General features: G+C 50.7%; 9 protein-coding genes and 2 non-coding genes across 11 annotated transcripts; 7 read left to right on the plus strand and 4 right to left on the minus strand.

The window, feature by feature from the left end:
* Positions 1-373: 373 nt before the first annotated feature.
* Positions 374-2,219, plus strand: BDV59DRAFT_185347 (uncharacterized protein). The gene is made up of 3 exons (XM_073690836.1): positions 374-928; positions 987-1,306; positions 1,375-2,219. Exons 1-3 carry the CDS (start codon positions 773-775, stop codon positions 1,814-1,816), a joined length of 918 nt encoding a protein of 305 aa, XP_073544905.1. The 5' UTR covers positions 374-772; the 3' UTR covers positions 1,817-2,219.
* Positions 2,220-2,662: 443 nt separating this feature from the next.
* Positions 2,663-3,780, plus strand: BDV59DRAFT_185348 (uncharacterized protein). The gene is made up of 2 exons (XM_073690837.1): positions 2,663-2,779; positions 2,826-3,780. The coding sequence occupies exon 2, from the start codon at positions 2,908-2,910 to the stop codon at positions 3,541-3,543; it is 636 nt and encodes a 211-aa protein (XP_073544906.1). The 5' UTR covers positions 2,663-2,779; positions 2,826-2,907; the 3' UTR covers positions 3,544-3,780.
* A 46-nt stretch (positions 3,781-3,826) lies between these two features.
* BDV59DRAFT_t139 lies at positions 3,827-3,898 on the minus strand. Its single transcript has one exon. It is a non-coding gene; the product is annotated as a tRNA-Glu (tRNA).
* A 1,168-nt stretch (positions 3,899-5,066) lies between these two features.
* Positions 5,067-5,138, plus strand: BDV59DRAFT_t138. The gene has a single exon. It is a non-coding gene; the product is annotated as a tRNA-Glu (tRNA).
* A 1,477-nt stretch (positions 5,139-6,615) lies between these two features.
* Positions 6,616-7,770, plus strand: BDV59DRAFT_204735 (putative alkaline lipase; the record flags this gene model as incomplete). The annotated part of the gene is made up of 6 exons (XM_073694517.1): positions 6,616-6,697; positions 6,745-6,872; positions 6,931-6,994; positions 7,052-7,416; positions 7,497-7,541; positions 7,612-7,770. 6 exons carry the CDS (start codon positions 6,616-6,618, stop codon positions 7,768-7,770), a joined length of 843 nt encoding a protein of 280 aa, XP_073544907.1.
* Positions 7,771-8,648: 878 nt separating this feature from the next.
* BDV59DRAFT_209899 (WD repeat RBAP46/RBAP48/MSI1 family protein) lies at positions 8,649-10,391 on the minus strand (the record flags this gene model as incomplete). The annotated part of the gene is made up of 6 exons (XM_073695475.1): positions 8,649-8,961; positions 9,015-9,500; positions 9,558-10,019; positions 10,076-10,181; positions 10,249-10,311; positions 10,370-10,391. The coding sequence occupies 6 exons, from the start codon at positions 10,389-10,391 to the stop codon at positions 8,787-8,789; spliced, it is 1,314 nt and encodes a 437-aa protein (XP_073544908.1). The 3' UTR covers positions 8,649-8,786.
* A 237-nt stretch (positions 10,392-10,628) lies between these two features.
* BDV59DRAFT_185350 (chromatin-binding exonuclease XRN1) lies at positions 10,629-15,470 on the plus strand. The gene is made up of 2 exons (XM_073690838.1): positions 10,629-12,602; positions 12,654-15,470. The coding sequence occupies exons 1-2, from the start codon at positions 10,904-10,906 to the stop codon at positions 15,191-15,193; spliced, it is 4,239 nt and encodes a 1,412-aa protein (XP_073544909.1). The 5' UTR covers positions 10,629-10,903; the 3' UTR covers positions 15,194-15,470.
* An 84-nt stretch (positions 15,471-15,554) lies between these two features.
* Positions 15,555-16,697, plus strand: BDV59DRAFT_209901 (uncharacterized protein; the record flags this gene model as incomplete). The annotated part of the gene is made up of 4 exons (XM_073695476.1): positions 15,555-15,885; positions 15,933-16,010; positions 16,069-16,583; positions 16,650-16,697. 4 exons carry the CDS (start codon positions 15,555-15,557, stop codon positions 16,695-16,697), a joined length of 972 nt encoding a protein of 323 aa, XP_073544910.1.
* Positions 16,631-18,749, minus strand: BDV59DRAFT_185351 (cytochrome P450). Its single transcript, XM_073690839.1, has 4 exons — positions 18,194-18,749; positions 18,051-18,135; positions 17,306-17,995; positions 16,631-17,255 (listed from the first exon to the last, which is right to left on the minus strand). Exons 1-4 carry the CDS (start codon positions 18,515-18,517, stop codon positions 16,843-16,845), a joined length of 1,512 nt encoding a protein of 503 aa, XP_073544911.1. The 5' UTR covers positions 18,518-18,749; the 3' UTR covers positions 16,631-16,842.
* Positions 18,750-18,774: 25 nt separating this feature from the next.
* Positions 18,775-22,332, minus strand: BDV59DRAFT_100352 (snoRNA-binding rRNA-processing protein PWP2). Its single transcript, XM_073686406.1, has 5 exons — positions 21,848-22,332; positions 21,687-21,799; positions 21,134-21,629; positions 20,836-21,083; positions 18,775-20,781 (listed from the first exon to the last, which is right to left on the minus strand). Exons 1-5 carry the CDS (start codon positions 21,863-21,865, stop codon positions 18,960-18,962), a joined length of 2,697 nt encoding a protein of 898 aa, XP_073544912.1. The 5' UTR covers positions 21,866-22,332; the 3' UTR covers positions 18,775-18,959.
* Positions 22,287-23,789, plus strand: aspC (septin CDC12; the record flags this gene model as incomplete). Its single annotated transcript, XM_073694518.1, has 7 exons — positions 22,287-22,328; positions 22,391-22,404; positions 22,466-22,508; positions 22,567-22,729; positions 22,790-23,100; positions 23,156-23,664; positions 23,720-23,789. 7 exons carry the CDS (start codon positions 22,287-22,289, stop codon positions 23,787-23,789), a joined length of 1,152 nt encoding a protein of 383 aa, XP_073544913.1.
* Positions 23,790-23,914: the final 125 nt, after the last annotated feature.

The raw sequence follows: 23,914 nt of genomic DNA on the forward strand, positions 1-23,914 counted from the left end.
CCATTCTGTTCACGGTCTTGGCGGAAAAATGACATTGCCTGTGCACAGCCTCAGGACTTGTAATGATGGAGTACGAGTACCTATTTGCCTTAGAATCTTTCTATTTCTTTCAGATCCCTTTGAAGAATTTATTATGTACCGTTGATTAGACCCCTTCCATACAATTAGATTGTTTGCATAGAATGGATTAGGGTTCTGTGAGATCTGAAACGCTCTGCGTACGGAATGTGGTATTTTTCCCTGGCGTTCTTTGGTTACGCTAAACTGGAATTGGTATCAATAAATTACATAGCGGTAATCTCCCGTCAGGAATGAGGATCGTCCACGAGGTATTCTCGCGATTTTCTGATCTTTATTATGGGCAGTTCATCCCATTCTCCTCCTTTTCCTTCTCTCTCCGCCGATTCTACCTACACCATAACATCTATTCCCGTCTTCCCAGATTCACAGGGTGACGGAACCTCAAAGCCTCCCATACTTCCGCCTCCCCGCCCATTCGGCTTAGTGTCCGCGCGGCATCGATCGGTTGCCCCGTTCACCTCGCCGCTGCTCCTCCTCAGCCGTCCCATAAACAATCGCATTCCTCTTTGTCTGACGCCGCTCACGATCCCCCGATATCTTTTTCCTTTTCGCCTCAGACGTTGAGATTCTGGAAATTTAGCTCAAAGATTCGTCATCATCTAGCAGCACTTCTTTCTTCCGCGCTTCCCCGATAGGAAGCGCTTTTCGTCCCAACTTTCAAACCCCCTCCTCTACCGAAAACTCCGCCATCATGAAGCTCTCCAGACCGTCGTTCAACCCCGGAAGGACGAAGAATATTATTCATGGAATTCAGGCATTTATCATTTTCTTGGCTTGGGCTTTGACCATTGCCGTCTTCACGAAAGGCGACGGTATTGACGGGCGATCAGCCTGGTACTGGGCTTTGGTGAGTTCAACTTCCGCGGAAGGTCAGAGAATATGTCTTATTAATCCTCCTTGTCCAGTGCTGGTTCAGTATCCCCGGTCTCATCTATCTTGTCGCTGTGCCTATTTGGCCCCGTGCCCGTCGATTTGGCAACGTTTACGCTTTCGCAACGGTGGACTGCCTGTATGCTGTTCTTTGGTTCACAGCGTGGGTTTGTGTCGCCAGCTATGTGGCCCAAGGAAAGGCTGAGGGAAAATCCGACGATGATAAGGACCAAGACAAGAACAAGGACAACAAGGACAAGGATAGCAACAAGGGTGGATGTGACGCATGGAAGTACGGTAGCGCCGCGAAGTGCAACATCAGCACAGCCACCGTGATCATCGGAGTCGTTATCTTGTATGTCTCCCCGCTTCTACACTGCCGAAAAGCAATCCTCACTAACACGGATCTTCTCTCCCTCGCAGCTTGCTCTTCGCATTGACTTCCTGGATGTCCATCCGCAACGTCATGCACTTTCGTCGCACCGGTACCCTTCCCGACGTTGGATCTGACCCGACCTTCGCCGCACAAAGCAAAGCCGCCTTTTCCTCGAATCCCGCCCACGACTTCGATGAGGAAGAGGACGACTTTCGATCCGGACGCGCGGGAATGGGCTCGGCTGCCCACGATCGCGACGAGGACTATGCCCTTCTGCACCAGAGCGAGGCGGACGACATGGGCAACCCCAACAGTCGCACCGCGCTCCACGGCGCCTACGATCCAACCGCCTCCAGCAGCGGCGGTGTCATGCATGACTACAACACCAGCTATAATGGGTCGACGACGAGCTATGGCGGGGCGCATGGACAACACTACGCGCCGCCATCCGAGTGGGGATCGAGCGTCAGCGGCTACGGACGCTCATAGGGCGATCGCGGCTTGTCTGCACAATGAATGTGTATCTTCGATGATCATGGAGCGGTGTTGCGGCGCATCCCGTGCTGTCTTTCTTAAAACTGTGATACTCAAATCTGCATGTGATTGTTACTTCCTTACTGGGGCAACGACTGTACGCTATCTTTGTTTGGTCCTACGGGACATACCTTGCCTGATGATTTTGACGAAATTTCTTCGCGCTTCTCTTGGGATACTCCATGGATGGATTATCGGTTGATTGATTTGGCGGCTTCTGACATCATTTAGACTATGTGAATTGTACTGAGACGTGTTCGTTATGAAAATAGCGAGCTTTTCGTTTATTATATCGGTTTCGTAGTGTTTTGGTAGCATATCCCTACACTGGATGGTGCTAGAGAATATTGTTGACTCCCACTATTCGGCCATTCGCTCCACCACTGTGGCATTGTAAGATGTTTCATTTAACAAGACGTAAGCAACTTAATATTTTCAGGTGGGAGAATGAGTAAACCAGTCGTGTGAGAGGCGTGGCAAAGCTAGAGGTGGGAGCAGAATGTGGATTTCTGGGGTATCTTGCTTTCCTGCCCTGTGCCTTTTCTTAGGCCCTAGATTGGTATACTTCAATACCGTCGTTGGCAACTTACTGGCGTTTCACGACATTCCTAATTTAATATTTCGGAGTAAAGCAGTCGCTATGAACAATTTAATCACGAATTATCTAATAATAGTTAAGTATTAGCAAGGTAATAGTCTATTGAAAGCTGTTTTAACCGACTAAACAGTAGTGGATGTAAGGAACCGGATGTCTCATGCGTTCTGCCACCGCCTTCGCCTCTTCAGGACAGCTTGCGGTCTGGGCTTCCTCCGCATTGCATACAACTCCGTCTCCTCCCTGCTACATACACTACGCTGTGTAACTCCATCGTCAATCCAATTTGGGGACAATAACAGAGTCAGAAAGGCGACATAAATGTGAGCCCCCCAACCTCTCATTCTGAGTCCCTCTAACAATCTCCAGTCCAAACTCGCGAACAAGCCAGACAACAACCCAACCACCCACCGGAACAAACAGACGACTCCGTTCGTCAGATTACCTCAAAATGGCCAGCAGCGTCGATCTCTTCAACCAATATGCCCTCCACCTCGACCCAACCAGCAAAGCCATCTCGCTCGACCCGTCCTCCCAATCCACCACGCAACACGCCGCCATCACCGCCGAACTCCAAGAACTGAACCAGCTGCATCGCGCCCTCATCAGCCTCGATCCTCCCAACATCCCCCCGCCGCCGCTCCCCATCAACCCCAAGCGCAGCGCCCAGATCACCAAGCTTCGCGACTCCGCCAACACCGCCTACCGCAAGAACAACCACGCCGAGGCCGTTCGTCTGTACACCTACGCCATCGACATGGCGTTCGGCCGCCCCGGCTGGGAGCCGGTCACGCTCACCCGCGAAGAGCTGGCCGGTCTGTATGCCAACCGCGCGCAGGCGTACATGGCGCAGCAGGCGTGGCCCGAGGGCATGCTCGATGCGAAGTGTGCCGTGGAGAGCAAGCCCATGGGGAATGTCAAGGCGTGGTGGCGCGCCGGAAAGTGCCTGGCCGAGATGGGTCGCTGGGAGGAGGCAAAGACGCTGCTGGAGAAGGGGCTGGATATTGAAGGGAAGGCTAGCGATGGTGGGAAGGAGTTGGGCGCGCTGTTGGAAGAGGTTGAGGAGGGCATTAAACGGTCTACGTAGGGTGTATTTTTAATCCTGCTTGTCTGGTTTTGTTCTCGACCGTCATCCGCTTGGTGGATGGAGGATCTATGTTGGTTTTAAGATTACCCCCTTGAGTTTGTTAAGACGCAGAGACGGTGTTGGGCGTTGGGTCGCTTGTATTGTATAGCATGGCAATGGATGTCTTCATAGACCGTGCGGGTTCTGCTTTGAATACAGCTACATAAAGGTAGTTATCATGATAGTATAGGAAAATACGTACGTTCTACGGGAATAAAAAAGAGTAATCAGAAAAAAAAGACGATTCCGATGCGGGGAATCGAACCCCGAGCTGCTGTGTGAGAGACAGCGATGTTAGCCATTACACCACATCGGATACTTGGTGAAAAACGCTCCAAATTTTGACTATATGAATAGCCTTAATTGAACGTAAATCAAGCGGACAGCATCCATGTATGCCGTACCTGATATACCAGTTACTAAATAATACACTGCTTTGCAGGGTTTTCCAATGATCCTAGGTGTTATGATATACGCTTCGTGCTGTCTCTCATGTAATTATGGTTTACGTAATTCTTCATGGTCCATACCTACCCTCTGGTTAGTCCAGACAATATATATATTCGCATGCTGGGTTTTAACCTCTTCGTACGGATCGCATGAGACAAATGCGACGTTGCAGCCGTGGGCCAACAATCCCGCAGATTGGGGTCCTCCTATTCCACACGTCTGGAGCGAAGCCAATTGTTTCCTAGACATGTACATGCCTGTGCTACGTTGCGTAGGCTCGATCTTCATGAGCCCCATAACGAAAAGAACGAAAATTACGAAAGCGTTAAACAATACTCACCCACTCGAACATATATACGCCGCTCATCTGGATATATTGTCCAATGTTGGAAATGCATGGTATAAGAGTAATTCATTTTCAAAGCCTGACACTGCTAATATCCGTGCCCATCGTATGTTAACCAAAAATGGGTATATCAATACAGAACGAAAACAATGAAAACGGCCAGATAGTTCACTTCACGACAGCAATGACCGAAGCCACAAAGACGTAGTTCTATCTCATGCATGAGCAGCTCCACACAACGTCGAGATTTCAGGCATGGTGGGTACAGTCGCATCGCGATACCGAAAGTTCGAGCACGGCGTAGCTCTATATTTGGAGGATATATCTAACCTTTTCTCAAAGTCTCGACCAGCTTGAAAAAGCGGATGCTCCCTCTATAGAACGTCCGTACTATCCAACGGTGATCTATTACACCAGAAGGACAATAGTGTGTTGAATGTTCTTGATAGTTGCAAGGAGATAAAGCCCAAAGTAGAACCAACGGATGTAAAAATCAGAAGAAAATATGTTATTGGAAGAAGGCTACATGAGTTAGTAAGTAGGATACTTCGTTTTAGCAGGCCAATTGTTATTAGTGGGAGGATTGAATAGATAGACTGCTGCCGATGAGAGATTAAATTAGGGCTAGTCATAGTAACTTGTAATTGGCTTATATTGTCAAAAATTAAACAGCTCCTCAATAAGAACATCCGATGTGGTGTAATGGCTAACATCGCTGTCTCTCACACAGCAGCTCGGGGTTCGATTCCCCGCATCGGAATTACCTTTTTAATTAAATTTAAAATTTAATTTATTTCTTTTACCTTTCTGTTCTTGCACTGCATTTCATATTTCACTCGTAACTAACCAACCAAAAAATATTGCACCTCCGATCCCAGACATTGAAGCAGGCAGCTTAGTCCACAAGCTGCCGACCTAGTTTTGAAGAGCGACGTAACATCTCTCGATAGGTCCTGATTAACTATGTGTTGTACTAACACCCAGCTGCAGCCTAGGAAATGACTATGAGCGGTAAACTGCGGAGATAGCTCTTGATAGAGCAAAGGAAGAGCCGCTACTATGAAATTGAATATCAACTTGAGTTCCTGACCGTGTGAGACTTGCTGCTGCCTTCTATTCATACTATACATTTTCGTCACGGACGTCAGAGACCACATTATAAGATGATGCTCAAACTAATCACTCGAACATTAGGCCCCGAAGATCTGGGCTATGCAAGAAGCATGGAAAAGTCACACAACAGGGGCTCTTTATGGAAGAAGCAGCTCTGTCTGCTACCAAGTTACTCGGGGATTGGCTACAGAACTGCCGAAGTACACCGGCAGTTAAACCTGATCGTATTCGTCTGCTTTGAGGCAACCGAAACCGACACACAACCCCGCCGGAGATTACTCCAGTGTGCTGCTTTAGTGCGGAGAATCCTAGGAGTATAGCCCGCATTTCCCCCAGGTACATATCACGACGAACCTGTGTCTGGCTGCCATCGCAGCCTAAGGTCCTTCTTAAAGGCTGCTACTACATATTCTTTTTATCACCAGAATATCTGCTGTTACACAGACTAAAAGGCTCGAACAACAACAAAACAGCCTGTTTTTGGTGGACTATATATCCAAGGGTGGAAGTTGTTTTGAGTCTCACCCTTGGGTTTTCGAATATCACACCGGCGTCTCCTCTAATCTGAATTACTTTCACGGATTTGTCCCATTGGAGCAAATCCAGCGATAGAAGGTCATACCAAGCAACCTCCCTATTTTGTTTCTCTTAGCGTGCCTGACGTGCGTCAGAACACGATATGCGTAAATTAACATAAGCAGTATCCCTGCGGAAGGACGAAGATTATGCGGATTAAATTCTTTGAATATCGGCGTACGGTTTCAGAAATAAAGATCCTACACTTCAAACTTCCTTGAAGCGAGGTTACTTGAGCCACATTTTCCTAAATGCCGAGGATAGTAGATGTAATTAGCTTTTAGGAGACATAGACCTGGGAGGACAAGGAATCTTGTACAATGCTTAGCTGCTAATTTCAATACCGACTATCGTGATGAATCCTGTGATTAACTACATCTTGAACCTCGGGAAGTTGTAAAACATGTATATATAGGCGGCAAACCCAACAGTCTTAACAATATTTTTGAATGTTAAACCAGGCGCAGAGATCCACTCTGAGCTCCCCATCCTTAGGAATACTCTCGATACGGCACTTTAGCCATTTCCTACCTCTGTACTTCATGAAAATGCTTTCTAGCTTGATACTTTTTGCGGCCCTTGCTGGCCTGGGTGCGGCAGTACCTGCTGCAGACAAAAGATCCACTGCTGGTTTGTCTATTCCTACAGATTCGATATATGTTCTAACTGTTGGCCAGCTCCATCTGCGTTTGCGGATCTCCAGCGTGCTGCTAAGCTCTCGTCTGCTGCTTATACGGGGTGTCTTGGCAAAGCATTCGACATCACTATCACTAAGCAACTCAATAGCATTATTGATGACACCCAGGTACAACTATATTCATCCTGGGGACCTTAGGGAAAAAGATCTAATATATTTTGCCTAGGGGTTTATCGGCTATTCCACCGAGAGGAAAACTATTGCAGTGGTAATGCGCGGCTCTACCACCGGTTCGTACCTACATGATCCGTGACTATTGAAAGAAGGCTAACTGCTTGGACTTCAAGTTACCGACATCCTGAATGATATAAACACGGTAATGGTCACTCCTAAGTTTTCAGGAGTCAATTTCCCCTCGGGAGTGCAAATCATGTCTGGGCTCAATACTCCATGGGGAGCCGTGCACGACCAAGTAATCCAGGAAGTTTCTGCCCTTATAGAAAAGTATCCCGACTACACCTTAGAGTCCACCGGTCACTCGCTAGGAGGTGCACTCACCTACCTGTCCTACATTGCTCTGGCCCAGAACTTCCCGGACAAAGAAATCCATAGCAATGCCCTTGCTGCCTTTCCCATCGGTAACCAGGCCTTTGCGGATTTTGGAAACGCCCAGCATGGAACACTCTGGCGGGGAAATAACGTTGCTGACGGAGTTCCGGCATGTTATTATTTCTTATTTTCCTCTCTCCCCTGCTGATAAAGATTTGGGAGCTAATGATCTGAGTGACATAGAACATGTATGTCACCATTCCATACAACTTGGTCCACTATGGTACCGTAAGTTTTCGTCCCTTGACTGCCCAAGATATTATGCTTCCGAAGGGGATTTCAATTGACAAATTCACAGGAATATTACAGCTATGGGACCCAGATTAGCTGCCTTAAATGCTCTGGTGATCGCGATCTGACCTGCTCTGCCGGGAATGCAATGGTGGGTGTCACGGCTGGTCACTTCCAAAGCTTCGGTATAGCCCTTGGCGCTGCAGGATGTATTTCTCTGCTGTAGTAAAGTGTCCCGCAGTCAAATCCAGTCGACGAGATGATGGTTTTGAATGTCCAGGAAGTTCTTTTGTGGCTTGAATTGAATTCGGCCTACGGTGATGAAGTGCATCACGAGGCCGGCATTTTTCCCAGGTGGCAACTACACGTGCAGATATGTAGTATATCCGTCTTGGAATGAGAATCTGTGACTTATGTATCATTACTAAGAGACAATCTGTAATAAGGGAGTCACTGTTTGTCCGATTGGAGAGCTCCCACAACTCCTGACGCGTATCAACACAGTGTAGATTGTTGCTTCTTTCTCACGCTACCCCAGTATATACAATAGTCCAAACAGTATCGTCACCACCACATAACTATGGATACCCATGGTGAGTATGCAATAGCCAGGGTATGTACTCCGTAGTGGGTTGAGAATCAATGCTGCGCCGTGCAATCGCTGCATTTTTCCTTTCAGCCTCGGCACTGTATAGATGTATGAATCCCCCGTATAATTCTTGTTTCCATTGCACTTGATTCTGCCGAGACCGGGAAACTACATTTATGGGGCGGAGGTGGTACTCCCAACTGGCTGTGGGGTCCTTGGTATCGGTTGTTACAGTGCCTGCACCCCAAGGACGAGAAAAACGACGCTACTAAACTGCGTCAAGGAACGCCCAGTCACGCATTCCGGGAGACTCTGTGGGATCTTGTGGGAGCTCCTTGTAAACCCCAGATTCGTATTCGTAGCTGGTTGCGATAATGGACTTATCATCAGCCCCTTCACCCCCCAGGAGTCTTCTCTTATCATCGCCTGACTACTCTATCGGCAGCAATTACGCCGCCCAAGGCGCATAATTCTTAAACTCATTTCAATAAACACGTTGTTCCATGCTGAAACTAGCGCTGTTGGGAACGAAATGCACAAAACGCCTGTAAATTTTCATGATATCTTCATCATGGCGGAAACTAACCTAGTATAAGATGACCACAAAAGAAGGAAAGCAGAGAGCCTCAGTATGCTCAGTATGCGGTAACGAATCAAGGCTCCAGCTCTTCCGTCGGTACATCATCCAGATCCTTTCCGACAATCGCATCCGCCACCTTCCACACCTGCAACAGATTATCCTCGGCCGCTGAGCACAGAACCCACGGGTCATTCAGATTCCAGCTGAAGTCGGAGATACGGTTGGTGTGGCCACCATGCATGAAGAGACTAGAGGTAATCAGTCAAAGCCGTACACAAAGCAGGGGAATAGAGTAACATACAGTTCCGGCGGACCATCCTGGGCATCTTCAGGGGTTTGTTCCTCACCAGCCCGACTGAGGTCCCAGAACATGATCTTACGGTCGTAGCTGGCACTGGCCAGCACAGCTTCCTCGAACGGATGCCAAGAAATAGAAGTGACCGAGTCACTGTGGCATTCCAAAGCATGGAGCTTGGTCTTCAAATTACGCAAATCCCAGAGGCCAATCGACTTATCAGCCGATCCAGTTGCCAGGACTGTTTCCGCCGCAGGATTGAAAGCAATGGCGTTGATAGCATCGCGGTGCTGACCTTCCGCAGATGCTGCGGCGCGGGAGGTCTCCGCCTGTCGGATATCAAGAATCTGGAGGGTAATATCATCGGAAACAGTGCCGATGAGGGAAGAATGAAGAGGGTGGTACTGAACATCGTTTACGATGGAGGAGTGATGTGTAAAGGTCCGAGTGGGTTTCAGGGCCTTATTGCCCTTGGTATAAGTCGTCAGATCCCTGGGCGAGCAGTCAGCGTAAGAACAGTGGATGTGAAAATGACATAAGAGCCTGTACCAAAGCCGCACAGTCTTATCTTCACTACCCGTTACGAGGTGACCCTGGGAGTGAGGGCTCCAGCTAAGACCGAAACCTTCCTTTGTGTGACCAAGGAGCTCCATTTGCGGGTTTACCGTGCCAGTGGGGAGACTGGGGTGTTTTGACCGATCCCAGATCATCACTCTACCGTCGGTACACATGGTGGCGATTACATTGGGGTTTTGAGGCTGGTACCGGGCCTTGTTGACCTCACCCTTGTGGTCGATTTTCTGGACGATATTGAACTTGATTTCCATGGGGGCTTTCTTGGAGCTGCCACCATAGCCGCCAATTTCTCCACGCTCCTCATCATAATCATCTGGGTTCGGGGCAGTAGGGTTTGGGAGTTGGACGTGGGCAATCTGCAGGTAGTTTTGCGCATCGCTAGAGGTGTGTGTTCCAATCAAAAGACGATGAGTCGAATAGGGCTTATCGGGGACTCTGGAGGAAAGTCAGGCTACAATCGGAAAACATTGAACGTCTTCTCACAAACTTACTCCTGCTTATCGGGCAGCCATTGTGTTGTGAGAGTCGGCCATTCCAGCGCCGTGCTGAGGATCATGTCGTAAAGGAAAGGCGCATTTTTCTTCCACGTTTTGTATTCTGACAAGAGGGTTAGCTTTTCGCGTCCAGAAAGAGCTACATAAGCGAAGCGGATAGAATATATCACCTTCGTTAATGATCTTTTCCTCCGTACGTTCCTCCTCTTGCTCTTCCTGCTCCTCGATGAAACCTAGAGTGACCGTGGATTAGATGGTGAGTGGGGAAGAAGATTGAAAGGAAGATCGCACCGTCTTCGTAGGGTTCGGTCATTGTGAAAGAAAGGATGTAATTCGAAAGGCGACTATCAGGAAATGGGAAGGTGTCGGGGGAGAATGAGAAAGGTAGACGGTTGTCTGAGCTTCACTTTCGCGCGCGACTTTCGAGCGCGTTAATGGGTGCGCTAGTCCGTTTAGGGAAATGCCCAAGACCGAAGGCGGTGAGTCACTTAGTCATCCTCAGCGCGATCCATCCAACTTTCATCCAGAGTCATCGTCATCTCGCCATTTCCACAACAGCTCTCTCATCCTAGTCAGTTTCCTCTTCCTCCCCTGGCTGGCGCTCGCGTCGCCTCTCCTTCAAATCCTCTTATGTTTATGACTCTCCTTCTTTGAGCCACTGTCTCATTCAGCTTGCTGTCGTTCTCTATTGTTCAACGACCGCTTTTCCTGCCGCCTCTTCGACGATTCTACCTAGTCTTGACGACTGCGACGACACGAACTTTTCCCACAGGATATTTTAGTTTCCTTATTATAATCCCCTGTACAGTTCCGACGTGAATCATCATGGGTGTTCCCAAGTTCTTCCGCTGGCTGAGCGAGCGGTATCCCGCCATCTCCATGCTGATCGCGGAGAACCGTATACCGGAGTTCGATAATCTCTACCTCGACATGAACGGTATCATCCATAACTGCACGCATAAGGACAGCGATTCGCCGACCTTCCGTATGACGGAAGACAAAATGTTCATCGCCATCTTCAACTACATCGAGCACTTGTATGGCAAGATCAAGCCCAAGAAACTTTTCTTCATGGCCGTGGACGGTGTCGCACCGCGTGCCAAGATGAACCAGCAGCGTGCGCGACGTTTCCGAACCGCCCTCGATGCTGAAGTTGCAAAGGAGAAGGCGATTGCCCAGGGCGTTGAAATGCCCAAGGAAGATGCCTTCGACAGCAATTGCATTACCCCCGGTACTGAGTTCATGGCGAAGTTGACAGAGCAGCTGAAGTATTTCATCAGCAAAAAGATATCGGAGGACAAGGATTGGCAAGGGGTCGAGATAGTGCTGTCTGGCCATGAAGTTCCCGGAGAGGGTGAACACAAGATCATGGAATACATCCGACATGCGAAAGCACAGCCAGGTTATGATCCTAATGTTCGCCACTGCCTGTATGGTCTGGATGCTGATCTCATCATGCTGGGCCTACTCAGCCATGACCCGCACTTCTGCCTCCTTCGTGAGGAGGTAACCTTTGGCCGCCAAGTCCAGAAAAAGCCCAAGGAGCTTGAACATCAGAATTTCTTCCTGTTGCATCTATCTATGGTTAGGGAATACTTGGAGTTGGAGTTCCAAGAGCTAGAACAGGATGGCGCTTTGCAAGTGCCTTTTGATATGGAGAGAGTGATTGACGACTTTATCTTAATGGCTTTCTTCGTCGGAAACGATTTCCTGCCTAACTTGCCGAACCTACATATCAACGAAGGAGCCTTGGCCCTGATGTTTAAGATCTACAAAGAAATACTACCGAAGATGGGGGGATACATTAACGAGGGAGGTGTCATCAACCTGGAGCGACTGGGAGTCCTTCTTGATGGCCTGAGTGACGTGGAGTTCCGCTTTTTCGAGGCTGAATACTCAGATGCTCGTTGGATAAAGGCGAAGAAGGACGGTGTTGAGACCATGGAGCTTCAGGAGAAGCCCAAAGGTCTGACCATGACGCCGGCTCAGAAGAATCTTTTCAAGGAGGTCAAGAAATTCGTTCTGAACAAGCCCGGAAAAACAGCCGATACTAAGCCATTGGACTTCCCTTCAACTTTACCCGCTCGTGACCGCAAGTTTGTGGAACAGCTTGCTGACGATCTCCGGTTGCCGTGGACCACTATCTCTGACGAGCACGGCGAACGCTTCATCCGCGTACAGTTTCCTGAAACTCCTGATGACGATAGCGATGAAGAAGAAGAAGACGAAGAGGCTTCCATGGCTGTTCAGCGTGTTATCCGGAAGTACGACAATGCCAAGGTCCAAGAGGTGTCCGCCGAGGAGGCTCAAAAGGCCGCGGAGAAGAAATACGAAGAGAAATTCCAGGAATGGAAAGATAAATACTACACCAGCAAATTCAGCTGGGGATTGGATAATGCAGAAGAAATGAGGAAGTTGACTGAAAACTACGTGCAGGGTCTTCAGTGGGTTCTATTCTATTACTATAGGGGCATTGCGTCTTGGCCCTGGTTCTTTGGTTACCATTACGCACCCATGATTTCCGGTTAGTATGGTCCATGGTGATATCTGCGCAGCCAACTCACGTTCTTTCTAGATGTAAGGAAGGGCCTGAAGGCGGATATGAACTTCCGACTTGGGCAACCGTTCAGGCCTTATGAGCAGCTGATGGGAGTCTTGCCCGATCGAAGCAAGAAGATTGTGCCTGCTGCATATCGCGATCTTATGACTTCGCCGGAATCGCCTATCATCGACTTCTATCCCCGCGATTTTGAATTGGACATGAATGGAAAGAAGATGGAGTGGGAAGCTGTCGTCAAAATTCCATTCATCGATGAAAAGCGCTTGTTGGACGCTCTCAAGACGAGAGAGAATATGCTGACTCCGGAGGAGAAAGCACGGAATGGATTTGGCGCATCTCTCAAGTTCGTCTACTCGCCTGATGTGCAATACGTTTACCCGTCCTCTCTGCCTGGCGTCTTCCCTGATATTCCTAACTGTCATTGTATCGAGAATATCTTTGACTTGCCGACTATGGATGGTCTGGAGCCTTACATTGGCCTAATGGACGGGGTACAACTTGGAGCCTCGGCGCTTGCTGGCTTCCCGAGTTTGAAAACATTGCCCCATGTCGGCCAGTTGGGTTTCCATGGCGTGTGCGTGTTCCAGCAGGAAAGTCGCAACGAAAGTATGGTGGTTACGATCCTCGAACCCGGAAGCAGGTCGAGTATCGAACTTGCCAAAGCGAAGCTTGGACAGCGGGTCTTCGTTGGATACCCATTTCTGCAAGAAGCGCTTGTTGTCCGAGTCTCTGATGAGCTGTTTGATTACATCAAGCCTGAAGGGCAACACATCGCTTCCATTCCTCATACCGAAGCCCAGATCGACCAGTGGAAAAAGAAGGCAGATAAGATTGAAGGAATTTATAGCAGGAGGCTCGGTATGATAATTGGCTCGGTTGAGTCGATGGTACATGTCCAGCCTCTTAAGGGTTTGATCAAGACCGATGAAGGTGCTACTATGAAAGACTTCGCGGATATTCCGGGACAAGAAACCGATTATGCACTTCAAATGATCGTCGATGAAGTGGTCAACCCCGATGAACGTTTCATTGAGCGGGATGCTCTTCCTATCGAGAAGGAATTCCCGGAGGGTTCCCGCGCGTTCTTCCTAGGGGACTTCAACTATGGCCGTCCTGTGCATATAACTGGACATGACGATGGCAAAGTCAACGGATTGATTGCGGCCGTGAAAGGCCGCGAGCCCGAATTTGGTAAGGAGCGTGCTCGAAACGCTGAGAAGCTGTGTCCATACATGCCTTCATACGCTATTGCTCGGAGCCTTCGTTTGAACCCTCTTGTACTGGCAAAAATCACTTCCTCTTTCTCTGTGGATATTGAAGGCCAGCGCGTCAACTTGGGTCTCAACCTGAAGTTCGAGGCCAAGAAACAGAAGGTCCTCGGTTACTCGCGTCGAGGTGATTCTGGCTGGGAGTTCAGCAATAAAGCAGTCGACTTGCTCCAGCAATATATGATACGCTTCCCCGATTTCATTGCGGGCATCCAACGCAACCCTCAACAGGACCGCTACACGCCGACCGACTTCTACCCAGAAGAAATTGCCATGGTGAAGATGAAGGAGATCCGGGACTGGCTCAAATCGATCGAAGCGAAGAACTTTGAAAGAGTTCCTCTTGAGGCCGAACAGTTGGATTCGGATGTTGTCAAAATGATTGAACAGGATGCAGATCAGCTCCTTCAAAACTTGCCGTCGATGCAACCTAAGAAGATCCGCGGTGTCCCTCGTGGTGCTCTTCTACGCCCGGCGGATGTTGAGCAGAGGTTGGGCAACCAAACGTTCAAGCTGGGTGACCGTGTCGTCTACGCCCAGGACTCTGGAAAGGTTCCTATTGCTACCCGCGGAACGGTAGTCGGCCTTACGCGGACTTCCCGTGCGGTGTTGCTCGATGTGGTCTTTGACGCTTCATTTATGAGCGGCACTACGTTGGGTGACCGTTGCTCTCCCTTCAGAGGACAGACTGTTTTGGCATCCTCTGTCCTTAACGTCTCGTATCGGCAGCTGATTGCCAATACCCGGGCGGCTACTAGCCAACAACAACAAACACAACCCTCACCTTGGACGGTGGCAGGATATGGCGAACCTCTTGGGCCTGGTGGAAGAGGGCAGCTGAAAGATGCTCCAACCCCTCCCCCACTTTCCCACTCGTACCGCGGCGCTGTCTCTGGCGCACAGGCCAACGGTCGCGGTGGGAGTTCCAGAGGCCGTGGTGGTCGTGGGGCAATCAACAATGCCGGCGCGCAGACCACGTTACCATTCCGGCCACACCTTAATGGCGGGGATCAAACGAATGGGTCACTTCGCGGTGGTCGAGGCCGCGGCCGTGGAGGCATGGGTCGCACTCGAGGCGGCTATGTTGCAGTAGATCCCAACCCTGATGTAGGTGTTATGCAGCACAACCCGAATTTCCGGCCTCAGAACTACTCCCAAGTGCCACCCCCCAAGGCGCTGGACCGGCGCGGGGGTCGAGGCGGCCGAGGTAACCACCGTGGATCAGAAAGAGGGTCTCGGACACCTAGAGGTCGCGGTCGCGGTGCTGCAGTGACCGAAACGAGTTAGAAACAGCATGAATGTTGTTCCGTTTCTTCATTTCAAGTTGGACACGATTTATGTCTGATTGTCTTGGAATTGGGTGGATGATTGCATGGGGTATAGAGAAGGCTTGAGATTATACCTGTCACGGTGGGGCTTCTGTTATCTCAGGTGTATATACTGTACCATTACTATCATCGACAAAGCCCAGCAATGGCAATCTGTTTGATCGGTTTGGTTGATGCTTGTTTCCCCCGCATTTCCGCTCAGAATGCCGAAATGTGGGGAAGGATAAATATCCGGGACTTCCCCGGCTTCATATAGACAGACATCTCTATCCCCTCACCTTGCTCAATATTCACCATCTACAGCCGTAGACAGCAGTACCATGACGAAGACACAAACCCCAACATTCGACAACCTCACCTTGGACCCTAAGGGACCCCCCGGCAACACGTGGGGTCTCTTCGGTCCGAAAAACGACCTGGGCATGCTCAACCTGCTCACTCCGGAGACCGTGCGTCAGGCCGCCACTGAAGAGATTCGTGACGGTGTCCGCTTCTCCCTTGACCTCCCAATCGATAGACTCAAATACCCGAGCTTCGGTCGTAGCCCCTTCCAGCACCAGCTGGTGAACAAGGCCCCGCGGATCGTCAACGACGACATCCTCACATTTAACACGCAGACCAGCACCCAGTGGGATGGATTCAGACATTACGGTAACATATCCTCCATTTAAGTACTCCATAACAGCTAACTAGATCAGGAAACCAAAAGCACAAGTGTTACTTCAACGGTCACACCTTGGAGGATCTTCAGCTATCCCCGGTCATCGGAATTGACTGTATATTCCCAATCCACATGTTCCGCCGTCCGTCATATCAACTAACAAATATATCCAGCATGGGTGAATAACGGCGGCATTGTCGGCCGTGGAATTCTCCTCGATTATGCCTCCTGGGCCGCCGCACGCTCCATCCCACTCACCCCCTTCCAAACCAGCTTCATCCCGCTCGAAACCATCAAGCAGCTCCTAACGGAGACTAAGGTGGAGACACGACCTGGTGACATCCTCTTCGTACGCACAGGCTTCACCGCTGAATACAACAAGCTCTCCGCCGCAGAGGAGGAAGCGCTGGCGAAGCGCGCAGAACCGGCCTTTGCGGGCGTCGAGAACGGCGAGGCCACACTGCGCTGGCTGTGGGAGAATCAATTCGCCGCCATTGCGAGTGATGCCCCGGCATTTGAGCCCGCGCCTATCCTACACCCTGGTGCTCCTGTAGATTTCACGCTGCATCAATGGTGTCTTGCTGGATGGGGCATGCCCATTGGAGAGTACTTTGATCTTGAAAAGGCGGCGGAGTATTGCCGGGAGAAGGGACGGAGTACGTTCTTTTTATCAAGTATTCCCCTCAAGGTATGTCTATTTACTTTCTCCCTTTGCATTGTGGCTGAGTGACGCTGATCCGCATGAACTACGTAGGTCCCGGGGGGAGTGGCGAGCCCGCCTAATGCAGTGGCTATCTTCTAAACCGCGTGTCCATCGGGGGATGTATGTATGTTAAATACACTAACTATCAACAATTATCATGAACAAACCGACGCCGCTATGTTAAAGCGAATGTAAACAGAGTAACCCAAGTAGATTCCGGTAAACCCGCAACTGCAGGTCCAGATCAGTTCTTCACCACCCTCTTGCGAATTAAAACCTTAGTCCACATAGACGGCATAATCTGCTCCCCAAGTCTGAGGTTCGACGGTCTGCCCTGGTCCTCTTTTTCAAATCGCATGTCATACTCCCCAAGGAACCGGCTTATCACCGCCTTAATCGTGCCTGACGAGAAGAACCGGCCGGGACAAGCAAGACGTCCGTATCCGAAATGGAGATTCGTCTCGTTGATGCTCACCAGTTTTGCGGTCGTCATACTCGGCTCACGGCACCACCGGAACGCATCGTAGATGTGGGCATCCGGGATGATCGTCGAATCGCGCGCCATAGGCCCAGATGGAAAACAGATCTGTAGGTCGTCTGATATGGTAAGACCGTCACTGAAGGTGAATGGCTCCTTTGCGATGCGCTGGGTCGATACTTTGTCCGGTTAGTATGGATCTCTAGTCATTAGGCAACACTTGACATACCTTCAGCTGGAGGATTGAAACGCAAGGTCTCCCGCAGTAAGCTGTCGAGCTTGGACTGGTTTGCAAACGCCATCGTCGTCGAGTTCGTCCAGCCATCCAGGTGCGTCTGCTTGATCTCCTCGCGCAGCGGCTCCAGGTACTCTGGGTGGGTGAGAATGTCGTACAAGGCATGGGTGGTCAGCATGGTGCTGGTGTGCATCATGCCCACGGAGGCGACAACGAGCATGGACTGCGCGATATTGCGGGGGTTACGATCGATATCGTTGGCGGCAACGTCCATCATCCACTGGAGGAAGTCGTCGGGCTTCTGGTACATAGGGTCGGAGGCCTCGGCCGCACGACGGACGGCAATGGTGGGAATGACCAGCTCTTCTTGCACCCAGTGGAGTTGCCTTCTCAGACGTTGGACACTGGGGATGAGTCTGGCGACTAGTGGACGTAGGATTTCTGGGGTCGGGCGTAGAAAGAAAATGGTAGGTCCCAAGTTGTGGGAGTAGTTCCTCAGAATGTCAACCCATTTCTCGTTGCGGCTGGTTTTTATGTCGCTGAAGACGACGCTGGAGACTACTCGGGAGATCAAACGGAGGATAACATCGTATAGTTTGATGGACACCCAGTTGTCGGTGCAGGGGGGTATTTCCACATCGAAGGCATAATTGAGTTCCAGCATGGTGCGAGGGAGGATGCGGCCTGTCACGGTTTGTCAGTGATCTCTTGTGGAATAGCTAGGGTTGAATGTGCATACCTATGGCTGGATTCAATTTCCTCAAAACTGTAGTGCCAGCCAATTCGCTGTTTTTCAAGATGTTGGTGTAGTCTCCAAGAACGTTCTGTTGGAGATCTTTGTTACCAAGCGTTTCTACTGCCTCACGTATTGAGGACACGCACATTGTATTCAGCTTCGATTAGATTAAGCCTGCAAGAAGGAATCTGTCGAATCTCTTTAAGGTACCGAGCCGGCAGGACGAGTAGATCTTTGTCAGGTCTGAGAACCCTGAATGGCACGTCGTTGTACTTGTTGTAGCCATGCTGGATCTGGGCAGGCGCATTCAAGAAGAATATGCGGCGATTGAGCCAGTCAGGGAGAAATATACTGTGCTTGACGATGGGGATGTCGCTGTGGGCCTTCTTAGAATGGCTCAGCACTCCATAGATGAACAGAGCAAAGCCTAAAAGAACAGGCCACAGCACCTGCAGAGGAACTGCTCCCATTCTGGATGTTAGCTATGGAAGTAAGATGAACAATAAAGAACTGCGGGGAGGAGATCAAAGAAGGTGGTAGAAAAAGAAATCATGTATGCATCGCGGCCTTAGCGTTCACTTTATATAGTCACCAGACAGCTTCGCATTCACGTAGGTTGTGCTGGAAGAACATGAATTGCACTCAATTCACGATAACTAACGTGAATATGCCAAAGGTGCGGCTGTTTGCGCATGATTCATGTTTGGCCGGAAATAGGAAGGTTTTACGGGGATGATTCTATTATCAATAGTCGTTGATGTATATACATCATGCCATCAGTAGATCACGAGATCCAAAATCCAAAACTTTTGCGACCCCCTTATCCTCAGGTATACCAAGTCATCCAACGCCAGACGCAAATGCGAGGGTAGAAGAACAAGAAAGCGGATACAAATACAGCGAAATATCCCTTCATTCCAGACCGATCCACTCGGCCTCTCCGTCGTCTGCAGCTTCGTCCATATCCTCATCCGCAACACCGTTGCTTTCAATCATCTCCAAGGTAATGCCCTTGTGCTCCTTCTCACCCAGGACAGGTTGAGAGAGCAGATAATTGAGGTTGTACATATTCCTCTCCGTGAGACGCTTCAGGTTTTCGCGGATGTCATCGACAGCGCGCTGGACGGCTCGAAGCTCGGGCGCAAAAGTTCCAGAGTTTTCCTTGAAGTACCGGCCATGGCTCCCCAGGAGCGATTCTATCCAGAGAAGATTGAACTCAAGATGGGGCGTTTCTTCGGCTGCATGGGCGACAAAGCGGAGAAGACGAGGGAGATAGACAGTTGGTACATTGCGAACCACGTGAGGGATGTCGGACGGGGGAATGGATTCATGTACAGCGCGGAGGAGCTTATGTTCGTTGAGTCGAAAAGCCATGATCAAAGCTTTCAGGAAGGTGTTCTCGTCATCTGTCGCGCCTCTGGAATGTGCCTCTTTCGCGGCCTCCAGGGTGGCGAGAATGCTCGAGGGGGTGATGGATATATCGAGATCGAACGGATCAAAAACGAAATCCGTGTCCAAACTGTAGATGAGAAGACCTTCCGTCGACGCGGCACAGAATGAACGCCCCGCTGGGGAGAAATCGACGGACATGACTCGCACTTCAGGTCTGGTGGTGCGGGCGCCAGCATCACCACGCTTCGCACCAGGAAGATTACGGTCGACACGTTCCTCATGGTCAGACGCCTCGCCCGCTTCATCAATCGTACCCCTCGGGCCAGCTTCGGTCAGATCGCGGCTGTTGAGGAATTCCTGCGTGCCGTCAAGGGAGGTATTGACGGAGACAGTGTACTTCTTCACCAACGAACCCGTTCGTACATCATACAAGCAAATGTACTTGCTGTTACCGCCAGCCAGAATGCAACTGCCATCGGCGCTGTATTTGATACAGTTAAATGCCTTGTTGCCTGCCGAATTGGCAGCGGTCGTACGGTCTGAGACCTTGCGGCCACCAGACACATCACGCCGACCGTCGATGCCCGCTTCTTGGACGGCATCCTCCACGGACCAGAACGTGAGCTGACCGTCTAGAGTCGATGCAGCGACTTGCTTGCCGTCTGGGCGTAAAGCCACGTCGAGAACGTCCGAGATCAGTTGCAGAGGTTCACTAGTTTGTGTTCTTCCAAAAATGCTCCACAGTCGGACAGTACGATCCCAACTACCGCTAGCCAGGTGGTTGCCATCAGCAGCAAAAGCCAGCGCAGAGACAGGCCCTTCGTGACCGGACAGCTGGTCGAGCAGTTGGCCCGTTTGTACTGACCATACGTGGATGTCGAACGAATCTGGTGATCCCGCGCAAATCACCTCACCGCTCGGGTCAACGGCAAGGCATGAGAAAGACAGCCGAGAAGGCGCAGTGAACGTTCGGAAATTGCGGTACCGGATCAGATCCCATGCGCGCACTGAACCGTCCAACGAAGACGTGAAGAGAACACTCCCCTTCTTTGCGAATTGACAAGCGGTCACGCCGCTTGTGTGCTCTGTGAACGTCACGATGCAGAAACCAGACTTCACATCCCACACCTTGACTTTTCCATCGTCGCTCGTGGTCACAATCTTCTGGCCATCTGGGGAGTACACAAGTGAATTCATCGAATCAAGATGGCCTTGCTGCTTCAAAATATAAGATTCTGATTGCCATTCCCAGACCAGCAATTGGCCGTGTTTTGAGGAGCCGAACGCGAGCCATTCGCCGGATTTGTTGACTGTCACATTATCGATGTTGCTCTGAGATACACTATAAGGAGTTAGCATTGAGCGCGACAAATATCCTAGATGTCGGAAGACGTACCTCAACAGGTGAATCATGTTGAATTCAGGAAGATCATACAGACCGAACAGGCCATTGGAGAAGCCGACGACCAAAAGGTTGGTTGGGGCGTGGAAGGCAGCACAGTTGACTTTTGCGTCATTCTGCATGAAGTAGTCCTTCTTGACAATTCGCCACCTGGGTTCTGCAACGTCCTCCATAGTATCGGGATCCTTCTTGGAGACATATTCCCACCGGAACAGAGCCCCGTCGGAGCTAACGGTGTAGATCTGCGACATTGGTCAGAAGACAATCCAGATGCATATGGGATACGACTTACACATTCTTGATCAGCGGAAAAGTATGCGCCTTTAACACCTTGTCGGTGTCCCGCCAGCGTGGTTGGCTCAAAACCCTCCTCCGGGTCCAGACTCCACACTCGCGCGGTCAGGTCTTTCGAAGCGGTGAGGAGAAAGCGGGAGTCACTGGACCATTCAAGGTGCTGAATCACGTCAAAGTGACCGGCGAGATCACGGTGCAGGACGAATGGCGCAAACTCGAGCTCCCCATTGTTATCCGTACCGGGCATCGACGGGGTGTGCCAGAACTGCAAGCGACGACCGACTCCGACAGCGAAGTACCGACCAGAGGGGGAGAATTTGAGCGCGGAGACACGACCTTTGAAGGAGAAGTGGTGAATGACAATTCGGCGGTGGAAATTCGTCAAAATGGCGCGGCCATTTTCGTCGACAGTCAGAAGCAAGTTACCGCGGGGAGAAAGGTCAAGCCGGTCGATATTGGTGCGATGGGCGAAGGGAAGGGTATAAGAGGTATTGCTGCCGTCGCATTAGCACGGGAGTCCACGATGGAGTTCCAGCTAAGCTAAAACATACTGCACGAGGTCAAACACGGTGACTCGGTTGCCCACGGGGGAGAGCAAGCAGGATCCATCGGGAGTGAAGAGGAGGTTTCCTTTGCGATAGACGGTACCAAGGAGATTGGAGAACTGTGGACGTGTGAGTGGAGGGTCTAGAGGGACAGGATAGAGGCCAACCTTGAAATCGGTCTTCATGGTCGACAGGCCGCAGACGGGTGCGAGGCGCAGTCCGATAGCTTCGTGACGCTTTTCAAAAAAATCCCAAACGGGACATGATAAGAGCGGGCAGTTAATCCGCGCCGAGAGCTAGGCCCGATCGGGCCGGGCGAGTTTGCACTGTTTGTGCGACGACCGCGCGGCTGAGTCAGCCATTCAGGGGCAGCTTCCCTCAACCTCCTCCTCCATCTCTCCATACGGAACAATCCAAATATCATTTCATTTCACATTCATTCTCCCCCTTCCATTCCATTCCACACGATCCCGTCCATCCATCCCGCCAACGCCCGTCTGGACGGATCTGCAATCCCCTCAATTCCTCTTCTCGGGTCGTCACCGCCCTCTTTCTCGACTTGTTATCTGAATTGTTTTCTATCTCCGATTGACCCCTTTAGCCACCATGTCCTCCACCGAGACCGCTTCGCCCATTGGTATTGCCAATGTAAGTATTCTTCCGATTCCGTATTGTTTGAGATTAGTGTCTAACTGTTTCTCTTGCCATAGCTCCCCAACCAGCGGTGTGTACCCAGCAATTCTCATCCGCAGGCCGCTTTGTCGATTCTAACGGAAGCTACACAGACACAAGATTGTCGCGAAGCGGGGTGCGGCTTTTACCATCATGGTTCGTTCAATTAGTTTCCGCCTGCGATTTCTACCAGAGACGCTCACACCTCGGACAGGTTGCTGGAGAGTCGGGACTGGGAAAGACCACGTTTATCAACACGCTGTTCTCCACGACTATCAAGAACTATGCCGACCACAAGCGCCGCCACCAGAAGCAAATCGACCGCACCGTGGAAATTGAAATCACTAAGGCCGAGCTGGAGGAGCGATTCTTCAAAGGTTCGTAATGCATCACCCCACTCGGCGGACCAGCACTGACACTTCAACCCCTCCATCCAGTCCGCCTGACTGTCATTGATACCCCCGGCTTCGGAGACTACGTCAACAACCGTGACTCTTGGCAACCCATCATTGAGTTCCTGGATGACCAGCATGAGTCCTACATGCTGCAGGAGCAGCAGCCCCGCCGGACGGATAAGATCGATATGCGTGTGCATGCCTGCTTGTACTTCATCCGTCCCACTGGTCACACTCTGAAGCCCCTCGATATCGAAGTGATGAAGCGTCTCAGCTCCCGCGTCAACCTGATCCCCGTCATTGCCAAGGCCGACACCCTCAGCCCCGCCGACCTGGCTCGTTACAAGCTGAGAGTATGTGGTGTCTTCCATTTGGTACATACATGCCTCTGACACCAAGATTGTTTAGGTCAAGAACGTGATCGAAGCCCAGGGTATCAAGATCTACACTCCCCCGATTGAGGATGATGACGAGACCGCCGCTGCCCATGCCCGCACTCTGGCCGCTGCTATGCCGTTCGCCGTGATTGGATCCGAGAAAGATGTGAAGACCAGCGACAACCGTGTCGTCAAGGGCCGTCAGTACGCCTGGGGTGTTGCCGAGGTCGAGAACGAGGACCACTGCGATTTCAAGAAGCTCCGTTCGATCCTGGTCCGTACCCACATGCTCGACCTTATCCACACCACCGAAGAGCAGCACTACGAAGCCTACCGTGCCCAGCAGATGGAGACGCGGAAATTCGGCGAGGCCCGGCCGCGGAAGCTGGACAATCCCAAGTTCAAGGAAGAGGAGGAGAGCCTGCGCAAGCGTTTCACCGAACAGGTCAAGGTCGAGGAGTCGCGGTTCCGGCAGTGGGAGCAGAAGCTCATCTCCGAGAGAGACCGTCTCAACAAGGATCTGGAGGCCACCCATGCCGCGTACGTTTTGCATTCGTTGTTTCGCATTTGCTGGCAGTATACTGACAGGAAACAGCATCACGGCGCTCAAGGAAGAAATCGAGTCCCTCCAGGGCTCTTCTACCCGGAGCCATGGACGCCGTTAAGGTGCCATGGGTTCACCGCGACGACAGTGGTTGTGTGACTGACGGTGATAAAAGCAGAAAGACGGTTCTATTCCACTCGACTAATATTGTTTTACATCTGACTACCCCCCCGATTTCTTTTCTGT

This window comes from Aspergillus ambiguus, assembly GCF_047715705.1.
Source record: "Aspergillus ambiguus strain CBS 117.58 unplaced genomic scaffold BDV59scaffold_35, whole genome shotgun sequence".
Classification (NCBI taxonomy): domain Eukaryota; kingdom Fungi; phylum Ascomycota; class Eurotiomycetes; order Eurotiales; family Aspergillaceae; genus Aspergillus; species Aspergillus ambiguus.